Genomic DNA, 18488 nt, shown 5'->3' with positions numbered 1-18488 from the left:
TGGAGAGTGAAGTCGAAGCGGGAGAGGTATAGCGACCAGCGGGCTTGACGGCGGTTGAGCTTCTGGGCCTTGATGAAGTACTCCAGGTTCTTGTGGTCCGTCCAGATCTCGAACGGAGTCTCCGCGCCTTCAAGGTAGTGCCGCCATTCTTCGAGCGCCCGGATGATTGAAAGCATCTCCTTGTCGTGTATTTCGTAGTTCCGCTCCGCAGCCTGTAGACTTTTAGAGTAGAATGCGACAGGATGCCATTTACCATCATCCGGATCCAGCTGCGACAAGACCGCACCCGTAGCGTAATCCGACGAGTCCGCTTCAACCCGGTATGGCCGATCCTCCTTCGGAAAGACAAGAACAGGTTCCGAAGTGATCAGCTCCTTGATCCGAAGAAATGCGGATTGAGCGGAGTCGTTCCACTGCCATTCCTTTGCGCAAGTGAGGTCGAAGAGAGGCCGGGCAATATGCGAGTAGTCCTTGATGAAGCGGCGGTAGAAGTTGACGAACCCGAGGAAGGATTGGAGTTCAGTCCGAGTCCGAGGGGTTGGCCAGTCCGCGACTCCAGAAACCTTCACGGGATCCATCTCGATCTTACCCTCAGAGACGACAACTCCGAGATACTCCACCTTGGTCTGCTCGAAATCGCACTTGTCCGCTCGGAGGAAGAGCTTGTTCCGCTGGAGGATCTCTAGGACACGCCTGAGGACCCGGTGATGCTCTTCGCGCGTCTTGGTGTAGATCAGAATGTCATCCAGATAGATAATGACCACACCTTCCGTAATGAGCTCCCGGAAGAGGTCGTTCATCATGGTCTGGAAGGTAGATGGGCTATTCGTCAGTCCGAAGAACATTACCAACGGCTCGAAGAGTCCACGCGTAGTCCGGAACGCGGCCTTCCACTCGTCGCCCTCCTTGATCCGGACGTTGTTGAAACCCCACCGGACGTCGAGCTTGGAGAAGTAGCGAGCGTTCCGGAGTTTGTCCACCAAGTCCGAGATGAGCGGAAGGGGGTACCGGTTCTTGACCGTCATGCTGTTGAGCTTCCGGTAGTCCTGGACCAAGCGGAGCGATCCGTCCTTCTTCTTAACAAAGAACACCGGGGCAGCCATGGGCGACTTGCTGGGGCGGATCCGACCAGTCCGGAGATTTTCTTCCAGGAATTCGTCCAGCTGTTTCTGTTCCGCGGGGGACAGCGGGTAGCACTTGGTAGAGGTCGGTTCCGCTCCGTCCACTAGCTCAATGGCGTGATCCCACGGGCGCGGCATGGGCAGTTCATCAAAGGACTCCTTGGCGAAGATGTCCTCGAATTCTTGGAGGAAGTCCGGGACTGCGCTGTTCCGAGGATCGTGGGGCTTGTTGCGCTGGAAAGCCAATGCGAGGCGCTGCGAGACCGTCTCCGAAGCTCGGACGTGTTCTTCCCGAAGACTCCGAAGGTACTCCGGAGTCGGAGGAGGAATGGTTGCGAAGATACGGTCCCCCTTCTCAAGTTCGGAGTCGTCCGGAGTTGTGGCCTCATCGTCCTCGTCGTCATCCTCGCAGTCCTGAAGCTGCGGGAGGTCGTCCGAGTGCAGTTCCTCGACCATTGGCATCGGACCCGTACGACACTCCCGGAGTCGTACGGACTCCTTGCGTCGGGTCAGCTTGTCATGACGGAACTCCTTCCGACAGGTATCGCATCCGGACGGACAGCGGCTCATAGTCACCTCCTTTGTCTGCCAGTCAATCTCGGGGTTGTGCTTCCGAAGCCAGGTGTATCCGAGGATGATGTCCTGCCGTCCGATGTTAGTGACCGCAAAAAGCATCCGTTCCGTGTGATCCTTGAACCGGAGTACAAGGTCCACGACTTCGGAGATGGATCCGTTTTCGTTTGGTGATCCGTCAACATTGAAGACTGGGATCGGAGCGGACAGCTTGCGCCGGGTGAAACCATGAGCATCCGCAAAGCGCGGATGCATAAAGACTCCGGTGGCTCCGCAGTCCACCAGGGCCTGCAGGGTGCATCTGTGTTGTGTATCCGTGCTCAGCACTTCAACGGGTATATCTAGGTAAAGCTTGCCGGGCAGCGCGGAGATCTTATAGCTACTGGGTAGCCGCCGTTCCCACTGCGGGCGAAACCTTCGGAGTGTGCGGATTGTGACCGGAGTCGTTTGCTTAGCGTCGGACGAATCATCGGAGTGATAGGAATCGTCTATTTCGTCTATGCTAAGACAAGCAAATCGGTTATTCACCAACGAGGTCGCACTGATCACTCGTTGGTCCGGACAAAATCCGCCGTGTCCGATTCCTCAACCGGGGCCGTTCCCTCATCGTCTATTCCTTCCGAGGTCCCCGCACTTTCTACAACATCGGCCGCGGTCAGGAGATCTTCGATGGCGGACATCCGCTCCTCGGTGGTCATGAACCGGACGTCGTACCGGAGTGGGCACTCACGGGACATGTGACCGGGTTTGCCGCATCGGTAGCAGAGCTGCGAAGCGGCGGGCCGGGAGCGGGTGTGGTCAACATCCATGGGGACGCCAGGTGAGAGAGCCTTTGGAGGAGGCGGAAGTTGGAAGCGGGGTTGCAGAGGCGGGAGCTGAGTCCGAGGCGCGGGGAGTACACCCGCAGGAGTCCGAGCGACTCCGGAGCTGGCTGCTGGTCGGACGAGGGATCCGGAGTGTCCGGAGTTTCCAGAGTGCATGCCAAAGTGGAAGGACTGGTTGGCAGCACGGTTGTCAGCAACCCGCTGCGCTGCCTTGTACCATCCTTCGAAGTCATCCTCGTCCGGACAGTCTGCGGACTCGGCAACACGGCTCTGGATGATGGAGTCCAGTCCGCGGCGGAACTTCATCGTGATGTTGGAGCCCTCGGAGTATCCGGACTGGTCTACAAGGTCCCGGAACTCGTCGAGGTACTCCTGGAAAGTCCGACGCCCTTGGTGGTATCGGGTGGACTCCAGCTTGAGCATGGCGGCTTCGCGTTCCCGATCCGGAAGGAAGCGAGTCCGGAATTCGGTCGCGAAGGCGGCCCAGGATTTGAAGTACGGATCCTTCGGACTCCGGAGTACCATGTCCGCGTACTCCTTGGCGCGATCCTTCTGGAAGAAGGAGAGACACCAGAGGATTTTGGCCTGCTCAGTCGGAAAGTGGTCTGGACAGAGCTGGAAGTAGATGGAGCACGCGTTGTAGAACGCGCGACCATCCTTGCGGTTTCCGTCGAAGATCGGGGGAGAGGCGGGCTTCAAACGGGAACGCGGGGCGATTTCGGATCGACTCGGGGCGTGCTGGGAGGCTTCGGTGCCCCTCAGCTCGGAGTCCCGGGTCGTTTTCGGAGTGGTCGGACGGGGTGTTAAGAGGAGTCCTTCAATTCGGGCAAGTGTATCCTGGATGGAAGTGATTTGGGTTTGGTGTTCGTACGTCTGAGCCCACAAGGTCTGCAACGTCTCGGAGCCCGGTCCTGAAGCGACTGGCTCGGATGGCGGGATCTGGCTGGAGGCGCCCGGCATTTCGGAGTCGTCAGGGGGGCGAGGGATGGAGTTCCTTGGGTCCTCAGAGGTGGGTGGGAGTAGCAGGAGAGCGTCCGGAATGTCCGCAAAACCGGAGAGACGTCGGGAACGAGTCCGGAGTGGCGCAGGACGTTTTCCGTAGGGCTCTGGTGCCAGGATGAGAGATCCTGTTCTGCTGTAAGGGCAACCTCAAGATGGCCGCACAGTGCAAGCCTAGCAGAGGGAGAATCCAAAGAGATGAATAAGACTAACTGCAATACATGAGAGAGCTGCTCACCTAGCAGAGGGAGAATCCAAAGAGAACAGGATGGGGATTCTCCATGCTAGGAAGCGAAGTATATACTGTAGTAGCGTGGGAGGAATGAAGGGTAACTGTACAGTACACCAGCCACAGGTACGAACGAATATCACAAGGTACGAGGGGGCATGTGATAATGAAGTGGAAGGGGAATGTACAGGAGCCGTGCCAGCGACCTGGGGGAGTGGGGACAAGGAATAACAAAGTGGGAAAGGAAGATGGAGGTAGCCCGGACGAGCCCCGAAGTGTATCTACGAGTCCGAGCGAGTCCGAGGCGTCCGAAGCGCGGGAAGACTTCGGAGTCACCGGACGAGGCTCGGATGCGAAGGGAGTGAACAGAAGGGAAGCGGAAAGGAAAGGGGACGAAAGGAAAGGAAAGGGAATGAAAGAAAGAGGAAAGGGACGAGGAGGAAGGGGACGGGACAGGGGGAAAAGGGGAAAATAGGAGTGTCCCCTTACACAATCCCTGAGTCGTTGTGGTCGAGGACGGTCGGATTTACGGAGCTTATCAAGCCATGGCCCCCAAGGATCCTTGCTCGTGTTCAAGCCTAAAGAAGCTCGACGATAGTTGAACCAGTTCTTGATTTTCTACTCAACGTTAAATTAGTGTGTGACCAGTGCTATCTAAGTATAAACAACGAACCTTGACTAGCCTGTTGACGGTATCGGACTTCATGTTTGCGACTTCAGGAGTGAGCTTTGATTCTTCAAGAGCAATGTTGAACGCCTCAGGTATGTCGTCCTCCGCAGGAATGAACCAAGGGAATTTCCGAAAGTAATTGGGAAAGAACGTATTTGTAAACCAGGTTGAGACGGCGCCGCTGCTTGAGGCCTCCCGGTATTGAGGCAGCATGTCATTGAGGTATTGAAGGCGCTCCCCCTTGAAGTCTCCTTGGTTGCCACGCTTTCGTTTGCCCACGACACCAGTCGGTACGTTGGTGAGTTCGTTTTCCTTCTGGCTCGAAGTTGTCTGAGACATTGTTTGAGAGTAGTGGTGGTGGAGAGAAAGGACAAGCGGAGTTGGGGTGGTGACGGTGCGTTGTGACCACTCAAACAAGTCACAAACCAGGCAAGATCTTGCACTCCGTTGTTGTACCTGATCTGTTAACAAATCTGTTAACGATCTATTCGCCGTCTCAGGATTTGTTCGTGCGAGGGAACACTCATTTCTGTTCTGTTTAGTCTTAACTTATCAGGGACAATTTGTGGCTGTAGGTCCTTGTAGAATATGCTCCGTACATCATACGATCAAGTTGGATCGAGATAATGCAATATATTGTCAACCAACTTTGGAATGCAGTAACTACTATTGGGGACAGAGTAAATGGTATGCAAATTGGCGAAAAGAAACCGCGATCTAGATTATTGTGCCATGTTGAGCAGATATTAGAGCGGGGGCCTGTCAGTAGCCCAGTGAACGGCCTGGTTGTAATTGTTGCAAATGATCATGGACGTGTTGTTCCACTCTTCACATTCGAGTAGGAAAAAGGCTTGAGCACGCTCCCTATCAACAGGGTAAGGACACATTAAGGAACTTTGAATAGAAACCTACGCGTCCTTGAATACTCCGTGGTTACGACCACCACGAACTCCATAGAACGGGTTTCTGATTGTGTTATCACGTAGGATGCGGTCGGGCAGATCTACAACTCCAGTCGTTTTCAAGCGATCGCCATCTCGTCCAGCTTGATGCCACTGGGCAAAGATATTATTGGCCGAGCGCCTGTACAATAATCTCAGCAATGACGACTACCTAATAGAATTCAACTTACTGATCGTGGAACATGAAGGAGCGCGAAGGTTCAAGCCGAACCAGCCAGAAAGGGCCATCATTGGCATTTGAGGAGAGATAGAAATCGGATGCATGATGTTCTGGCGCTGCGGCGGGTGGGGGAGTGACGTTCATTTTGCCGAAGGGGGAAGGAGGCGACCGTTGCTGAATATCTGTGAATGGGGACAAGGGAGCCAACGAGGGAACAGTGGATGAGGGCTGGACGCAGGTCTCCATGTCGTCCTCAGAGGACGTTGCCTGTTGATGAAGTCTGTAGTGTGCCGTACGAATCCGTTGACTACGTTGCGCCAACCTATCTCGACTTGGGCCTGTACGACATGGAGTGGGTGCATCGAAGTCAACATCAGAGGGACGCGAGGAGTTGTCCAAGTCCAGCGAGGGGTGTTCCGAAGCAGGGGGGTCGGTTGCATATGACGGGGGGGCCTCTGGGGAGGGCGGTACATTCTCCCAGAGATCAATAAACCCCTGAGGATCGTTGTCGTACATGATGCCCTCACACATTCGTGCAAATATCTTGTGGAGCGGCCACGGCTCGTGACGATTGGGAAGGGCTCCATGCCGTCCATCCGTGTGGTTTTTTTGGCAAAACTCGTCGTGCGCTCGACCCAGGTCATCTGCGTTTGCAAAGGATCGAACCTGGACACCCCTTGACTCGAGGTAGTTGATGATTCCACTTAGCACTTGGTTAAAACAGAGTACGGCAGATAGAAAACGAGAAGACGTATTGATCCTTCTCAAAGAAGACTTGGGCAATTTTCCCCCAAGTCAGATAGAGGAAGGGGCCTGGGAGTCTTCTGAATGGAACACTCTTGTCGCGACCAAAAACGAGTAGTCTGCAAGTCGATGGGGATTGAGACATGATGGCAGTAGGTCAAAAAGAAAAGACGATGATGTTGAATAGCGTGGGTGCTGAGATAACGGTCTTGAACACTGGAGGTATTTATGTGATCCTGTTCAAGGGTCGCCCGGTTGGGACAAGTCTTGAATTTGGCTAAGTCGCATCCTTTTTGAATCACACATTAGGGGTACTCGCTATCAAATATGTTCAGTATTGTCAACTGGGGTGTACGTCAGTTATGTGCATTCCTAAGCCCTACGTACCAGTGAGCCAGACTTATTTATTCCTGCGAGAGGACAACTGGATGCAGCCGGTGGAAGCTAGGCTGAACTTGACGCCAACGATTGTTGACGAGAGACTCTGGGGTTCAAAGTATGTATGCTGGCACTTGACTGGCACTGTTAAAAATGACGAAGTAGGTTATCCCAGCCATAACTATTGAGTCGTTCACTCACCTACAGAAATGCTCCACAGAACGCAGTTCTGTTGTTGAGCCTGGATTATCTCGACCTTCAATGCCCCCTCCCTTCCCTTCATCCCTTCATCTATTGGATTCCCTCGACTCCACCGTGCGTATTTTTCTTCACGGCGTCGATATCTGAAGTGCGAGTGCATGTTAGCGACTGACTACGAAACGAGGTTGCGAACACGAACCTTGTTTCGTAGTCAGGTAGACGCTAGACACTTGCCACCCAATCTGCATATGGCTTGTGGGACGTCGATCGCGATTCAAACAACGGTGAGCGATCTCTGTTGGATTCGACAGAGTACAGGTGGAAGCTTGTAGTTAGTTCCGATGATGTTGGTCAAGTTCGTCAATCGGATCATTCCAGGTCGTTGCATTATTATTGGGCACTACAACCATAATTCACTGTGTGCCACCTTATTGCATTTTGCCACTACTAACAACATTCTACAGGGATCTATCAAATCTATCGAGCCCCCTTTCCCATCGATCCTGTCCATCCTGCTCGGGGTTCTCAAGAGGTGCACAGTCAAGATTTCTCCAGAACCCATTTTCGACCCATCGAAATATACCTCCCGCCGTATACTGGGTGATTGAAACTCGCTCCTCCTTTGGTTGAATGGGTACGTTAGAATGTCGAAGTAATGCGGACGGTATTAACATGGTTGCACCTGGAGGAAACTCCAGCATTAATCTGAGCTCCCATAGTATTAGATGCCCCCCTTTCTTCGGATCGAAGTTACCCAGTGCGGTGATTGCACACAGTCCCGTCGCAAGATTGACACAGTCAGTGTGATCCACACATATAGTATGGGGGCCAAGGTTAACTGAAAGACATGCGAAGTCGCTGTTCTGAACGTTGCGCTTGAGCTCCGGCTGGGACTCAATGAGCTTGTCCAGTGTTTCCCTATAGTATAGGCCTTGCTTCGGTGCAATGGTGTGGAGCAATTTCGATTGCATTCCAGCAATTCGTCTGACGTTGGGGTTATCAATAATTGCGTCCATCGTGGCCGCATTTCTATTCGAACTTCGTAACAGCATAGGTCTACGCTGACCCCCACCGTACGATATTCCCTTCGTCAGCGCAGGAAATCTCCCCCTCCTGTGATTCAACTCCTTGTGGGTGAATCGACACCCCCTCCGTGCGCGAATCACGGCCTCAAACGCATCCGTAGTAACTTGAGACCATCCGGGGGCTCGGGGGCTTGCACCGCCTGCAAAAATTCGCCCCTGCTCATCTACCAGAAGAAACCCATTCCTGTGGAACTAGGTGAGTTTTTTTTTGCTTTGGAAGGGGCGGCTTTGGCTTACCTTGGATCCCAGGGAAGAACTTTGAAACCCTGCTTCGCTAGCTCGGCGACCTGCCCATTGGGGGAGTGAATACGGTCGCGAACACCAATGTAAGCTGTGGATGCTCGGTTACTGTCCCTGGCGCAAAACTGCGTGGTTATTTGGTGGTTTTGAGCCCTGCGTCGAGTGGCAACCGCCTTTACGGAAGTTCCGGCCTGCGCTAGCAGCCTCTCGCGCTGGTCTCGGCGTTTGGCTCGTTTGTTCTGCTTATTGCGTGCCTTGGAATTCAATTTCTGAACCCGATCTGGATCGCTCACCCCTCCGCGCACAATGATGTGTTCGTCTACGCCACTCGCCGCGTTCTCCATCGACGGGCTATCTGTGCCGCTCGCGTTATCCATCTCCCTGCGGGCAACAACATGACCGTTTACGCCACTCGCCACATTCTCCTTCGACGCGCCATCCCTCGCGTCATCCATGCAACCAACATTCTCTGCTCCATCAGCGGGAACATCAGGGTCCACATCTGACTCCAAGTCGGTGAGATCGGATTCCTCGCCCATCTCTGATAAGGCGTGCAATTCAGACCTGGGGTCTTCAAGGTTTCCCCTCGCGACCGCCGCGTCCAATAAGTTGTGCAAGTCGACTGACGTGTCGTACCGCACAGGCAGTTCCCATGGAGAAAATACGGTGCCAGATCTCGTCTTGCGCTCTGAATAGGAACGGCAAAGGTTAGTAAATTGCATTGCATGTGTTCAGAAAAGGGAACTAATATAACAAGGGAAAGAAAAAGTTAAACGCCGCTCCGGCGCAGCGAAGGAAGGTGCACTCCTAGCTCCAAGGTCGGAGCCCGGAGGTGTTTGAAGGAGGTAATGTGAAGCTTAAACAGAAATGCTTACCGCCGCTCATTCCTTCAACCTCAGGCCTCAGTGGCTTGTTGGCAATAATTGACTTGGCGATGTGGGTTGAAAATAGTGTCACGGGTCCGCGTCAAGGTGCCGCTCAAGCAACAACAAACAACCGTGCCTCGCACCCCTAGCATCCTCCTAGCTGCTACCATCGAAGATCGGATTCCTCAGAGAACGATCAGCGGCGAACTAAGTAGCAATATTCTCTGCAATACGTGACTAACTGACACCGCAGAGGGTAGCGTGTGTTGAATCTCCTGTTTCCATACCCTCATTTGGACGCCAGCGATCCATTCTACACCATCCTATCAGTGAAATGGCTATACACGACATACCTGACTGCATACTGTGAGTGCGCTCTCTACAACCCAAAAAATCCACACACCCACCATGTCTCGACGCAGGAACACTAAGCGAAAGCGCGCCAATGATGTCTTCGAAGTTGACATCAACGACATACTCAACAACGAGCCATTCATTGCATCCATCGGACGAGTCTCTGCTGACGGACGCCGTGTCAGGAATGAGGTAGTCTCCCTGCCCATTTCGAATGAGGTAGTCTCCCTGCCTAGGAAGCAGGCACGCTTGGATCCTCCTAATGTCCTGGCCGCATCATCTAATGGATTCGACTTCACCTTCTGTATGAACGAAGACTCATGGAAGTTTGAAGGCAATGAAAAAACAAAGGCAAGACGCTACGCATCATTGGTACGTACTGCTGGCTTACTATACTGTTTTTGTGGAGCTGACAATCCTTGTGGCTAGGACGATCCTCTCAAGGAATGGGTACCGGTGGCTGGTGAGTTTCTACTTGAACTCTTGAGGATTGAGGGGCCAGGCTGCTCGTCCCTCAATACTTGCGGATCCTGCAAGAAGGTGCCGGTCGAAGAGGAGCAGTCCCTGTTCAGGTGTCGCGATTGCTTCCACTCCACCCTTTTGTGTTCCGCCTGCTGTATCAGAAAGCATGTTGAATGTCCCTTCCACATTATCGAGGTGCATAAATATTCCTGTTTCATTGGCGGTATTACCAGCTGACGAAATTAGAAATGGAATGGAAAATGCTTTCTGCGCACCTCACTCAAGACTATCGGCTTACGGGTTCAGCTTGGACACTCACCAGGGGACGCTTGCTCTCATCCTGCGTGTGCCTCCAATGTTGTTGTGCTTCATACGAACGGTATACACCAAATCGCGGTCGACTTCTGTGCCTGTGAGCACGTCGGTACATATGGTTTAATGAGGCAACAATTCCTTCGACACCGGCTATTTCCCGCAACCATCGACCAGCCTCAAACATGCTCAACGTTTTCACTTCTCGAACATTACCGCATGCAAGCACTCCAAAGCAAGGTTACCATGTACGACTATTACATGGCATTGGAGAAGCTCACAGAAAACAGAGGGTTTGCTTCAGTTCCCGTAGGTCTTATTTTTCATCTAGAACTTGATGCTAACAATTCATCTCTAGAAGCACTACAAGGAGTTCGTACGGATGACTCGTCAGTACAGATACCTTACAGCCCTGAAGCGAGGTGGCAGGGCACACGTTCCATCTGGGATCTTGGGTACGGGTAATGGGGAGCTGGGAATCCAATGCCCTGCGTGTCCTACGCCTGGTGTTAACTTACCTCTTGATTGGGAATCAGCACCCCCAGACCGAAAGTACGTCAACCTAAACTGCGGAACAGTTCTAACATGAAGTCCTAGATTTCTCTATACTCTTTTTCTGGCCCTCGACGCTTGTTTTCGACTCAAACGTCGCATCGTCTCTTCCGTCGAGAAAGATCCTGGGTTGGGCATCGATTGGAGCTACTTTGTGGAAAATGAACCTTTCCGACGGTATATATTAACAGTAACTGATCAAAAGGAGGTAAGCACCGTCATCCCGACGGATGGGTGAAGTACTGACATACCGATGAGATGAGCACGTGCAGTGGGTTGGCCGCTCTCGACTACGCAAATACTAAGTTTTCACGAGGGTATGCTGCTACCGGGGTATGTCTTGGAGTGTGTGCCCGACACGAGATCATACAAAGGAATGGCGCAGCAGATTTGCAAGTTGGAGAAAGGTGAGTTATGTGATTGACTTTTAACAGTGTTGAATTCCGAATCAATACAGATACTGCAACATGGACTATTGCCTCGCATCCCTCCTCCGTCACCATGATCCAAAGCTAAACAAGCTCGTATCCTATGATATCGTGTGTCAATGGTCGAAACACGTTTTGGAACGACTTCAAAAACTTCCACCACTCGTCAGGCTTAAAATTGCCTCAAACGCCATCCGCTTCGCGATTCCAAAACTGCATATCCATGGTCACACCCAGTTCTGCCAAAGAACGTACTCCTTAAACTATCTGCCTGGCATTGGGCATACCAATGGTGAGGGTATCGAACGGCCATGGGCAAACATCGGGGCAACTTCGACTAGCACTCACGCAATGGGACCTGGAGCTAGGATTGAGACGCTGAACGACCATTGGAGCCATTGGAACTGGCAGAAGATTATAGGGATGGGTGAGCATGCTCTCGTTCATTGCCTTGTCTAACTCTAACAAATTAATATCAGGTCAACTTTTTGCAAAACGTCTTCGACTCGCGATTGCCGAGCGTGAAGTTCAACAAGAGTCCTTTGAGATATTCTCATCCAAGCAGGCCGAACGTATAGATACATGGAAGGCTATGGTATCGGCGTTCGAAGCTGATGGGAGCAAGCCAAACCCGTATGAAATACCATCCCATGGTGAGTTCAGTTCTTGGCTGTGCTCCTTTCTCATGCATTTCGTTAGGGATTACGGAGGCGGACGTTCGATTGCGGTTAGCCAAGTTGGAATCAGAGGATGCTGGAAAGGGTGTTCCTGCATTGCATGAAGTGGGCCCGAGTGGCTTCATCGTTGAGGGCTTGGAGATTGAGGAGACACAGTACATTATCAAGTCACTGTGCCTGATTCTGACATTGACTTCTCGAGAGGCGACGAATTTCTGCATACGTCAAGAAGGCCTCGGGGTCTGCTCAAAAACTCAACGGAGTCGACATGCGAACAAAGCTTACTCGCTCCCTAGCACGGCTTAGAGTCCTACAGGGCATTTACACCCCATGTGTCATTCACAAGCTCACTACTCGCGACACCCCAGATGAGGAGAAGGCTGAGTCCTGCCCTCTGCTCCTGCCCTCTGCCCTTACTCCCGAGGAACGTCTCACATGCGCTCCAGGCCTCGTCCAGATAGAGCAGGAGTTACGGGATGCCCAGTGCCGGTCGGCGCTCAACGAGCTACGCACCCTCCTCTTCATCAAGGCACGACTCGTTGGGTACAAGGACCGTAACGCAAGACACCAGCACGCAAACACCAGGGCACGTATTTTGATCGAACGAAACGAGGATCGCATTAAACTTCAAACGCAAAAGTACCAGGCTGCATGGCGTGCCTTGACGAACATGTCACACGACGTGGGATGGCCTCAGTTGAAGCAGGAGCACATCCGGTGCATGGATGACCCAGATACATTAACAGAGCGACATACAAGGCTGGCACGACAAGTTGAGAAGGATGGAGTGGATACAATACTGGTGGAAACGGGTGTCAAAGAGGGTGACGTAGCCTGTGATGCACAGGTTGAAGGTGAGACGGTAGGAGAGGAGAGGAGAGTGGCAAAGGAGGGTTACCGGACAATTTCTTGGATCTGGGTGGATGGGGACTACTCAGAGGAATCAATGTCTGATGGGATGGATACAGGTAAGTGAGCTTTCATGGTGGTTATCAATCTTGCTGATGTAGACGATCTGTAGCTCTGAGAGTTGAATGGGCAAAGGCATGGTCCCGTGTACGTAGATGGGAGGAGGAGGTGGATTTGTTGAGAGAAGAGATGCGTCGAACACTGGTGAGCCTTCGACATCAAGCTAGAACATGGGAAAGCAAGGCAACGAACGGCAGCGGCCCACCAGACGTCCTAGCTGGGCTGTCCGCATATGCTCATCGGCAAGCACATATTCGGTACGCACTTGCCAGTCGCTTCGAGGAGATATGGTGGGGTAAAGATACCAAAGGTGACGACGATGAAGAAGAAGAAGAAGCGGCGGGGGAGGGGGACGAGGAGTACGGAACGGAACGAGGGGTACGGAACGGAACGAGGGATACGGAACGGAGGAATCATTCTGATTGGCTAGACGATTGTTCCGAACTGTGCGAAAATACTACTATAAAAGAAATATATGATAAGAATATGATAAGATAACAATACTATGATAGTAGATAATGATAACATTGGCTTGATAATGATAAGATCATCATAGATCAACCCAGATACAATAAGATCAGTGATAAAATGATAAGATCAGTGATAATATAAGCCAGAGATAATAATATGATAGAGATAAGCCAGAGATAAGCCAAATTTGGCCGGGTAGGCAAACATTGTAATGGACCTGCAACCACGGTAGCTACATATTGCATTGTTACTACAGCCTAAGGTGGCCCGGCCAGTGCTAGCACTGGCCGGGCTAAGATAGATGGTGGGGATAACCGAAACACAGTGTCAGAAATCCGTAGCCACACTGTGGCTACGGTGGGAAAATTTTATATACCTTAGAAATATTATATTAGCACCTCGTAGCCACACTGTGGCTACGCTCAGTGGTAGAAAAATTGAATATACATTTGAAACCTTAATTAGCAATTCGTAGCCACAGTGTGGCTACGATATTTTACTTAGTAATGAGTGGGCCGCGACGGAGTTTCAATCTCGGCCGCCCGGCGACCGGGTCCGTCGTCGCTGGCTCAACCCAATGGCAGGGACGGTTTTAGAAACTCGTAGCCACAGTGTGGCTACGGTGAGAAAATTTATGTACCTTGAAATACTATATTAGTAACTCGTAGCCACAGTGTGGCTACGCTCAGCGGTAGACAAATTCAATATACTTTTGAATATTGAATGAGCAATATCGTAGCCACAGTGTGGCTACGATATTTTACTTAGTAATGAGTGGAGCGGGACGGAGTTTCAATTTGGGCCGGCGACTGGGTCCGTCGCTGCTGGCTCGACCCAATGGCAGGGACGGTTTTAGAAACTCGTAGCCACAGTGTGGCTACGATAGCAAAATTAAATATACCTTGAAATCCTTTAGCAACTCGTAGCCACACTGACGGTCCCAACATTGAACGGTCCCAACATTGAACTTCATCTTAAAGCGTTAGAGCTCGTAAACGAGCTCTAACGCGGACCCACCATTGAGTCTCTCATTGAAGTGTTAGAGCTCGTTTACGAGCTCTATCCACTGACTCCGGACCTAGTGCTGGGTTAGGTCGGCCCAAAACTGCTACTTCTGGGCTACCCTACCTCTTTCTTTCAACCTTATCATATCACTTATTGGCCAGAACCCTGTTATATATCACACAAAGATGGATATTTTACTATTCAACTACCAAGTTAGATAGCTATGTGGCTTGGTATTAGAGCGTTAGAGCTCGTAAACGCGAGCTCTAACGCGGTTCCATGCCTTCTCATGCATGCAATCCTATCTTATTCTCTTGAAATCGAACAACTTACTTGGATTAGAGCCTTCAGAGATAGGAACTTAAGGGGCAGGAGCTTCGGATCCACGTATATTTCCAATAGAGCTCAGTTACAAGTGATATTGTCAGCTAGGTAATTGATCTTTCGGATTAAGGACTGCCTATAAACAATAAGCATTAGAGCTCGTTTACAAGCTTTAACGCGGACTCACCATCAAATGAAAGCCCACGGATTAGGGCCTTACGGCGTTAGGACCTTAGGGAGTTGAGGTTTAGGGTTTTGGCATATTGTATCTGGAGCTCGTTTACGAGCGACTGTCTCGGCTGGTTAGGTTAGGTGAGTGCAGGAGTAGTCGGAATTAACATTGCATACAAGCTACAAGGGTTAGAGCTCGTTTGCAAGCTCTAACCCGGACCCATTACAACCCCCAAGCCAACGTACTAGGGCTGTAGGGCATTAGGATGTTAGGGGGTTGAGGTTTCGGGTTTCGGTATATTATCTTCGGAGCTCGTTTACGAGTGACTGTCTCGGTAGGTTAGGTTAGGTGAGTGCTGGAATATTCAGACTTACCATTGCCTTCCACAAGTTACAAGCGTTAGAGCTCGCTTACTGCGCAGAGACTTGAATGAGCAGATGGCCGGGCGCATCAAAGGCCGGAGGCGAAAGGCAGATGGGAGACGTGAGAGACGGTGGCCCAAGGTCAAGAGACCACGGCGAATGTGCTAGGACGGGTAGACACTGGTCCACCATGAGCGGTGATCACGGCGAACGGAGGGGGCAAAAGCACAACAGGGTAGGGCAAACAAGGAGGTGGTTATGGGCATCGCAGACAAGTGAGCAAGACGACCATGTGACACAGGGGCTCCCCCAACAAGGGAGTGGCTATGGGCATTGCGGCGAAAGGAGAGGGTGGGTTCACACCATTGTGCAGAGATGGGTGTATGAGACAGGGGCCCGCACAAGTTGCGGGTGGCTTCGGGGATTGCGGCGAGGGGAGGTGGAGGGAGAAGTTGGAGATAGGGGCTCCCCCAACGAGGGGGTGGCTACGGGGATGTCGGCGAAGAGGGAATGTGATGGAAGGATGGGGGAAAGGAAGACAGGGGCACCCCCATCGAGAGGATGGCTACAGGCATCACGGCGAAAGGAGAGGAAGAGTCGACGTCATCCTGCGAAGACGTGTTTACGAGACAGGGGCCCGCACAAGTTGCGGGCGGCTTTGGGGATTGCGGCGAGGGGAGGTGGAGGGAGAAGTTGGAGATAGGGGCTCCCCCAACGAGGGAGTGGCTACGGGGATGTCGGCGAAGAGGGAATGCGATGGCAGGATGGAGAAACGGAGACAGGGGCTCCCCCATCGAGGGGGTGACTATGGGCATCGCGGCGAAGAGGGCTGCACGCTAGCGAGCCAGCCAATTGCCGCCAGCCATTCAGCCTGTCTCACCTGCCGTTTGTAAGTATGTATATGCGCGCAAACTTCCAACGACATACCGTGAATGTGCCACCTATCTTATACATCCCCCTTCCTCCCAACCCTCCTCCTCTGGCCGTACGCTCGGACTCGGATACCCACACACTGCCGATGTTGCATTTGATGTCCCTATATGCGCGCGTGTCATTCCGCCTCCGAGCTTCCTCTGTGAACCACGAGTGTGGGTGAGGGCACGAAGGGGGATGTAACACGGTCGCCAGTTTGAAGACAACGGTGGGGTGAGAGCTCCGGACGCGCCAGTCGTGGACGGATTGCGCAAGGCGCGAGGCTGGTGGAAGTGGGGCATTCATTGATGTCTGAAGGAACTTGATAGTGGTGGCGTCAGGCCTAGCCAGTGTTTGGCTTTGTCCGCGCTCCTGCAGCAGCCATCGTGCGCGTCCACTAAAGCCCACATGAACCAGATGGTTTTCCTAATGGAGTGGAGACTCACCTGACTGTTTTAGGGCGATATCTTACCATATCCACCGCAACTCACCTGTATCCCCTCGTTCGCTTTGCTGGCAGCACACGCGTCTGTCTTCGGAGCGAGCGAAATTGGTTACACATGTTCGGCGCAGTACTGTTCCATAATGTCGACACGGAGGAGGAAACGGAGGAGAGATAGGGAGAGCGGCGAAGGGGCAGGCCATCATCCCCTCGTTGTCGTTGCTGTCATCGTCGTAGTGCGCAGTTGAGAGGTTGGTGAGCAGTTGAAAGCTTGGTGGACGAAGTCGGCTCACGGAGCGGAGTTGGATCAAGCACGTGGCGCTTGTTCGAGCGCCACAATGCGGGGCAGTCCTCAACTCGCCCTCAATCGTTTTCGTCGATATCGCCACCGTGCACTGGGAATACAAGGACACAGAGGTATGGTCAATCCTAATCCTTCAGACCAAGTAAAACTTACCACAAGCAACAACTCCAGATGAATCCAACCTCAGCCAGTGCCCCTTGCAAACACGGGCAGTAGCGGCGAGTTTCCTGAACGGTACCAGCAGCGCTCCATGCCAAGTAACAGGCGCGGGGGGTGTCTATTCAGCGGTCGGAATCGTACGGCGGCACTTCCGCTATCCCTCACCACCTCTCTCTCTCCGCATTAACGCCCACGATTTGCTGGACTTACTCGGGAAACGACCACGATACAGACGGGCTGGTGGGAGAGGGCGCGGTCGGAGTCGAGGAATAGGACGGCATGGGCGGAGCCGTCATGACTAGGAAGGTACTAACATCGGGCAGGGAGAAGGAGGAGGAGTCCACGGCGATGGGCCTTGCGATGCAGATGGGAATGCGGGGGCCAAGGTGCAAGCAACGGTAAAGACAGCGCCGTCCCCGACGAGGCGTAAATCGGCGAAAAAGCGTACGGCAGCCGCGAGGCTTGTCCACCAGCGCAATCTTGCTGTGAAGAGGCGCAGCGTTGACGATGTTCGCTCGGATGACGAGGCAAAGAATGGAGGCGGGGTCTGGAAGACAAGGTGAGTTCATCCATAGTGTCTGAATGTCCCCGTCGAGCACGTACTCATGTGTGTATGCCTCCCATTGCAGATACTTGAATCCGAGCCTCCTCCGCCACTGAAGCCCAGATCGCCGTCGATACCACTCCCCAGGCGCGCCTCGATATCAATATCAGAACAAGAAACGCAACTGCAGGAGGTAGAGAGGCCACCTATACCCTCCCGTGTCAGGCCGTGGTTCTGGGTGATGTGGTTTCAGACCAGACAGATGGGACGTTTCCCCCTTGTCTCCCTCCCTCGCACGTCGAACCTCTTGAGCTCGAAGAAGCACTCGTAACCACCTTCACATTTGACGTCTGGATGCAAGCCTCGCCAACTGACATCAGCTCGAGGTGAGTAATGCGAAATGTAACGATTGCACGAAGAACTCACGGAGTAGCACAGCTTACCTTCGCCCTCCACCAAGCTCTGCTCCCAACCATTGAAACCTCGTCCCTCCATCCCCGTCCCTATTCCTCACAGACACTGCGCCATTGCTGGCTGCGAAGTGGGTGAGGTCATGTTACGGATCTTGCGGCACGACCTCTCAGTTCGACCCCATCCCACCGCCCCATCCCACCACGGACCCGTCGACCTCGACTACATATACAATGCCGCGAACGGTGAAACACCACACGGCCTCCTGCCCTCGAGTACGACTTGCTAGGTAGTTTGTATGCACAGTCTGGATGCTCGCACCCTCAATCCCAATCCTGCCTCCAATTTTGATCCGGCCTCTCTGTTCTCCGCGACGAGCGCATGCAGGTGGTATGAACAGCGTGGCACGAACACACAGTCGGCGGAGCAGAAACCTGAGACCGGCGCATATGTGAGTACAAGCGCCAACATCTTAGTCGACGCCTGGCGGCAAGCTTACCTAACGATCGTGAAACAAGCGCCACCGAACTTGCGCCACAACCGCCAAGTCCCCATCGACACGACACGTACGACAAC

General features: G+C 52.8%; 6 protein-coding genes across 6 annotated transcripts; 3 read left to right on the top strand and 3 right to left on the bottom strand.

Annotated features, from left to right (window-relative positions):
* Window positions 1–4364: 4364 nt before the first annotated feature.
* Window positions 4365–4755, bottom strand: PC9H_009044 (uncharacterized protein; the record flags this gene model as incomplete). Its single annotated transcript, XM_036778551.1, has 2 exons — window positions 4365–4367; window positions 4420–4755. 2 exons carry the CDS (start codon window positions 4753–4755, stop codon window positions 4365–4367), a joined length of 339 nt encoding a protein of 112 aa, XP_036629979.1.
* A 407-nt stretch (window positions 4756–5162) lies between these two features.
* PC9H_009043 (uncharacterized protein) lies at window positions 5163–6427 on the bottom strand (the record flags this gene model as incomplete). Its single annotated transcript, XM_036778550.1, has 4 exons — window positions 5163–5280; window positions 5329–5499; window positions 5549–6241; window positions 6282–6427. The coding sequence occupies 4 exons, from the start codon at window positions 6425–6427 to the stop codon at window positions 5163–5165; spliced, it is 1128 nt and encodes a 375-aa protein (XP_036629978.1).
* Window positions 6428–7319: 892 nt separating this feature from the next.
* On the bottom strand, window positions 7320–8725 carry PC9H_009042 (uncharacterized protein; the record flags this gene model as incomplete). The annotated part of the gene is made up of 2 exons (XM_036778549.1): window positions 7320–8130; window positions 8184–8725. 2 exons carry the CDS (start codon window positions 8723–8725, stop codon window positions 7320–7322), a joined length of 1353 nt encoding a protein of 450 aa, XP_036629977.1.
* Window positions 8726–9460: 735 nt separating this feature from the next.
* PC9H_009041 (uncharacterized protein) lies at window positions 9461–10041 on the top strand (the record flags this gene model as incomplete). Its single annotated transcript, XM_036778548.1, has 3 exons — window positions 9461–9778; window positions 9836–9869; window positions 9944–10041. 3 exons carry the CDS (start codon window positions 9461–9463, stop codon window positions 10039–10041), a joined length of 450 nt encoding a protein of 149 aa, XP_036629976.1.
* A 358-nt stretch (window positions 10042–10399) lies between these two features.
* On the top strand, window positions 10400–13304 carry PC9H_009040 (uncharacterized protein; the record flags this gene model as incomplete). Its single annotated transcript, XM_036778547.1, has 9 exons — window positions 10400–10489; window positions 10539–10732; window positions 10778–10940; window positions 10991–11139; window positions 11190–11587; window positions 11640–11813; window positions 11860–11992; window positions 12042–12805; window positions 12859–13304. 9 exons carry the CDS (start codon window positions 10400–10402, stop codon window positions 13302–13304), a joined length of 2511 nt encoding a protein of 836 aa, XP_036629975.1.
* Window positions 13305–17855: 4551 nt separating this feature from the next.
* Window positions 17856–18201, top strand: PC9H_009039 (uncharacterized protein; the record flags this gene model as incomplete). Its single annotated transcript, XM_036778546.1, has 2 exons — window positions 17856–17887; window positions 17940–18201. 2 exons carry the CDS (start codon window positions 17856–17858, stop codon window positions 18199–18201), a joined length of 294 nt encoding a protein of 97 aa, XP_036629974.1.
* Window positions 18202–18488: the final 287 nt, after the last annotated feature.

This window comes from Pleurotus ostreatus, assembly GCF_014466165.1.
Source record: "Pleurotus ostreatus strain PC9 chromosome Unknown scaffold_6, whole genome shotgun sequence".
NCBI lineage: Eukaryota > Fungi > Basidiomycota > Agaricomycetes > Agaricales > Pleurotaceae > Pleurotus > Pleurotus ostreatus.
This window is presented reverse-complemented; position numbering and strand designations above follow the sequence as displayed.